The following is a 5166-nucleotide window of genomic DNA, read 5'->3' as shown; positions in this document are numbered from 1 at the left end:
GCTGAACCGATCAGATGATTCTGATCCATCTGTGTATGAGTAACTGGGTTGTAACTTGTAAGATTGTTTTCCATTTTCTTTGTATTTTCACGTTGATTTCATTTATTATATTGGCCAATTTTGCAGCCTAATAATGGTCTTTCACTTTCAGATCCGCAATTATGCCCCTGATCTAGCTCAAACAATTGCTGGACTGATTTTGTCTTCAAGTGACTTAGATTTCCAGAGAGAATGTTTTTCTCTACTTGGATTACAGTCTCAAGATGTTGGAGCTGAAATCATGGAAAACAGTATCAAGGAAAAGATTGTTTCAGTTATAGAGATGAACGACAATGAGCCCGACAAACCTAAAGAAATTGCGCCTTTTCTTTTTGAGGAGGATGATCATATCCAGGAACTGGAAGTAGAGTTTCAAGAAAACGATTTCAGCCCCTTGGACTTGGATATGTTTTAAGGCTTTATATCTATCCATAAATATATACATCAAATTCCCTCCACATAGTAAATGCAGCCATTTTTAATTGCTGTAATGGATCATTGGTCAAAAACATGATGTTGCTAAGTTATTTTAGTTAAACTTTAGTTTGAGATTAAATGATTTATGTTTTAAATATCTGACATGGAACCTTCACAAAATGACCTTTTATTATATCTAATCATGATTTATGTTATGTTTAAAAAACATTATGTTTGCCTATCAAAAAATTAACATATTACTATAATTATATTGAGTTAAAATCAACTGATAGTTTCTATCATAAAACTAACACAAAGTTTGAAGAGGTGATTGTCTTCATTGTTAAGATTTCTTGAATATGAAACAATAATATTTGATTATCGGGTAAAATCATTTTACATCCAAAATAGAGGCGACAACGTATAGCTTTTAAAGAACATACGTCCAAATATTTATCATTAAATTTCAAACTAAAAAATTCCTATATGTCATATCATGACAACCCATCAAATTCACGTATGCATATTGTGCACAAGCTGAAGCATAATCGTCTAGTAAAGTACGAATATTGTATTTCCATCCATATCTTACTATAAACAAAATCTCCATCCAATACTCATTATATGAAAGGTATATGACCATGACAAAAGTATAAATCAGAACCTGATGGCACATTCAGTTAGTATCTCCATTACAGTTAAGGACATTGCATCAAAACCCAATAGAAAACTCAAAAGTATTAAACATCCCATGAAACAAATTCCTACTACTTGTAGCCACCAATATGTCCTAAACCACAATACATGAACACAAATTCAAGTTGTTTTGAAAGAGGACCAAGAAATAAAAGCTAGATAATATTCACCCCTGCATCCAGAATTACCGATCCAAACACTCCCAAAAAGCATTATGCCTAAAATGATAGAAAATCAGAAGAAAATAAGTGACCTCAATAATTCCAGAACATCAAAACCTTTTCATTTCATTCTTATGTTTAGGTATACCTAGAAAGAGGCTAGCAAAAAAATACTTATACTAATGTTATTAAAAAATGCAAATTTTGGGTGAAGACAAAATAGAGGCAAGTTGCATTATACACATCTAACTCTAGGAAGTAAATCGACCCCTAATAAGTCTTGCATCAGAAGTAGAGAACACCTTGATGAATAATCATGATACCTCCGGATACCCACGATTGGGTATGAGCATAACTTCTCAAACACGTCTAACAAACTAAATTTACATTTCATTTATTGTGCATTTAAAAAAGGTTTAAATATAGATATATTTCCAGCTCTTATTCTTATAAAATTGGAAATACATTAATTTAGGTCCCTTATAAACATCCTGTCGAAAAAAAGGTCCTTTATTATAAACATTTATACAATTTCAGTGCAGTCCTTGCATTTAACAAAAAAAAAATATCTTTTAGTCTTTCACTTTTGCATCTCAATTGCATTTATATGGATTAAAAGATATAAAAATTTATACGGATTATATAATACACATTCTTCTGATTTTATAAGAACCAAAAACATATTTAACTCTTAAAAACAAAAACTTGCACAATAAAGGAGGGAAGAAACAAATAGCTACCTTATTGGCTATGTTGTTGGAAAGCCAGTCCAAACCTTCATAAAGACCCTCCCCAGAGGTTGCACAGGTGCTCTGGATGTACCTGAAAAACCCAGAAGATTATGTAAGATCACAAGGGAATAGCTATTAACACAGAACGTGAAGCCCTTCATTATCAAAACATTTACCAGTGGCGCTGTCTGAGAGAGTGGAGACCCAGCTTGTCAGTAATCTCAGCAGCATTCATTGCATTGGGAAGATCTTGTTTGTTGGCAAACACAAGCAATACTGCATCTCTAAGTTCATCCTGAAAAGACAATTAAAATGAAGGTTTTCAAAATTTCTCATTTCATCACAAGAACACATAGATAACAGAAAGCAAATGAGCAAGGAGACTAATGATTCTTGTTGCAATCCTTGTAAACATTAAAGTTGAGGCAGAGGCTCAATTGATTAGAAGCACTAAACTTCCTAAAAGACACAACAAAGTCACATCAAAAGATAAGAGTTATCAGAACTAATATGATCCAGCAATAGGGGGAACACCTGCACTGTAGAGCAAGATAACATCATTGAGTATCAAGCAAGGTCAGAGTCATAGTAGGTACAGCAAAATGTTGACATTTTCTGATTAAAACAAACAGAGCATTCCCACAAGTCGCGAAATGAAATCTCAGAACATTTTGAGAACACAGAAAAGAATCATCTACATTAGGTCAATGTGATTCTTTGACCTTCCCATCTTTATTACTTAAATTAAAGGTCCTTCTTTTCAGCCATATGTGAGTGATCCCAAACCTGGTCTATAAGAATGAATTCCCTCTGAATGCCACGAGCATCTAACATGAACAAATATGAATGTAGACATGGCATAAAAGGCCAAACTAAATCAACTAAAGTTAAAGCACCTCATTCAACATCCTATGTAACTCATCTCTGGCTTCAACAACTCTATCCCTGTCATTGCTGTCTACAACAAATATAAGACCCTGGGTGTTCTGGAAGTAGTGCCTCCACAAGGGACGAATCTGTAAAAGAAAACACAAGTATTCAGCAACTGATTACCAAGACTCAGAGATGAACTCAATTGTTCAAACTTCACACTAAACATCTTGTAAATTGTAACTTGACTAACTTCACAAAATGCATAAGAACAAAAATTCAGACCTTGTCTTGACCCCCGACATCCCAAACAGTGAAGCTAATGTTTTTGTACTCCACGGTCTCCACATTGAACCCTAAAACAAAGCAACAAATAAATATTTTAAAGTGTACACATAGCAGCATCACAATAATTCAGCAATCTGACACACTGCATAATAATATTATAACAATGACCAATAGCCATCATATAAAGCTTAGTCAAAAGTAATATTGTAGTTGTTAAACAGTATTTGCACATTAAGCCTCAAAGCATCACAAATTATATGGCATCAAATCTATGAAGCACTGACAAAGACACCTACACCGGACACAAACTCGTTGACACCGATAAAAATTTGAAAAATGAAAGAAATTGAATGTAAATACTAATGTATCAGTGTCAAACACCGCAAACTTTAAATATGAAGTGCCAGTGCTACATAGCATTTGATATAACCAACATATTTTTGGATCTCAGTTAAAATTTAAAGGTTTCTTGACATATTTAACAACTCATTGATTCCATTCCATTTCAATAGGGGGTAACTAGCCTAGAAGTCAGTAATATATAGTATGTCCTAAATAATTAAAACATGAAGATAGTTTCATAAGATATTAAAACGGATCAAACTGACAATGAACAAACATATATTTACAAATGCCTACTGATACGAAATATATAAAAAAGCATAGTAAGAGAAACTTACCAATGGTAGGAATAGTGGTGACGATCTCTCCAAGCTTGAGCTTATAGAGGATAGTTGTCTTACCAGCAGCATCGAGACCAACCATCAGAATTCTCATTTCCTTCTTCGCAAAAAGCCGACTAAACAGCTTCGTGAATGTCAGCCCCATTTCTCCTTCACTTAGTTAATTCTCCCTAATTTCAATGTTCAAACAAATATTCAATAACAAAAAAAAAATAACAAATCTACAAAAAAAAAAGGATCTCATAAAATAAAATCGTTCACCATTTCTTCCATTAAATCTATGAACGCAAATGACGTTAATATCACAATATTCAACTAGATCTCAACCTAAATGAAAAACTTTAAAATAAAAAATTAATAAAAACAGTAGCATGATGCAAATCGATTCGCACCGTTAATAATTTCGTACAACAGAAACGGATCGCAATAAACATAAAATGAAACAAAAATTCAATATAACACGAAAAGGATCTGAATGAGGAAAAAATAAAAATAAAAAGAGAAGGATCTGAAGAGATTGATTATGAAAGCATCAGATCGAATAGAAAATGAGGCATGAAGAAGAAAAGAAGTGTCCGATTGGGCGTGAAATTGAAGTGCGATTGGAGATGAAATAATTTGCATGAAGAGATTGGATCTAAGGATTAAAATTACCTTTTGAGATGAAAAGTTGAGAAGCAGAAACCGCAGAGAGAGATGAAGAATGCTTTGCAGCAACGCGAAATGGGAAGAGAGATGTGTACGAGAATCAATTTTATTACGCCAACAAAAGGGTACCACACTTCTTTTTTTTTTTTTTTTTTTTTTTTTTCTTTTCCTTCGCTTAAAATAAATAATGAAAACCTCCTCTTAAATATTTAAAATTTAATTTATATATGGTCCTGCTAAAAGATTATTCACAGTCATTATATTGTTAATAATATTTGATTTTTATTATAATTATTTTTTAAGTTATTCTCATAATTTAGTGATTGTGTAAATTAATTCAAATGTATTATTATATTTTTTATTTTAAAATTTCATTATTTAAAAAAATATATATACACCATCAATCCAATCAAAATAAAGTATATTATAGTTATTTTAAAAACGGTTATTAAATAAGTATACATGACAACATGATAAATTATCGTTGAACGATGGTGTAAAGTTATTATACACTATTAGTATTTAGTCTTAATTTCTTTTTCTTAATATAATTTACAGGATATATATTGTTGATGTAAAATTATTATATATTGACAATCAATATAAATTCATTACTTTGTCACATCACTTCAC

The 5166-nt window shown here is 31.7% G+C and overlaps 2 protein-coding genes across 2 annotated transcripts in view; one reads left to right on the top strand and one right to left on the bottom strand.

The window, feature by feature from the left end:
• LOC101498333 (type 2 DNA topoisomerase 6 subunit B-like) overlaps positions 1–649 on the top strand; it is a 7706-nt gene extending 7057 nt beyond the window's left edge. Inside the window, exon 12 of the mRNA XM_012712756.3 lies at positions 152–649. Coding sequence (XP_012568210.1) covers positions 152–454 — 303 coding nt within the window. The 3' untranslated portion in view covers positions 455–649. The remainder of the gene's footprint in view (positions 1–151) is intronic.
• Positions 650–1050: 401 nt separating this feature from the next.
• On the bottom strand, positions 1051–4732 carry LOC105851577 (ADP-ribosylation factor 2). Its single transcript, XM_012712764.3, has 7 exons — positions 4540–4732; positions 3883–4055; positions 3200–3270; positions 2941–3060; positions 2221–2339; positions 2054–2135; positions 1051–1370 (listed from the first exon to the last, which is right to left on the bottom strand). Exons 2-7 carry the CDS (start codon positions 4028–4030, stop codon positions 1365–1367), a joined length of 546 nt encoding a protein of 181 aa, XP_012568218.1. The 5' UTR covers positions 4031–4055; positions 4540–4732; the 3' UTR covers positions 1051–1364.
• Positions 4733–5166: the final 434 nt, after the last annotated feature.

Source organism: Cicer arietinum, chromosome 8, assembly GCF_000331145.2.
Source record: "Cicer arietinum cultivar CDC Frontier isolate Library 1 chromosome 8, Cicar.CDCFrontier_v2.0, whole genome shotgun sequence".
Classification (NCBI taxonomy): domain Eukaryota; kingdom Viridiplantae; phylum Streptophyta; class Magnoliopsida; order Fabales; family Fabaceae; genus Cicer; species Cicer arietinum.
The sequence above is the reverse complement of the archived record's forward strand: the minus strand, read 5'-3'. Positions and strand labels throughout refer to the sequence as shown.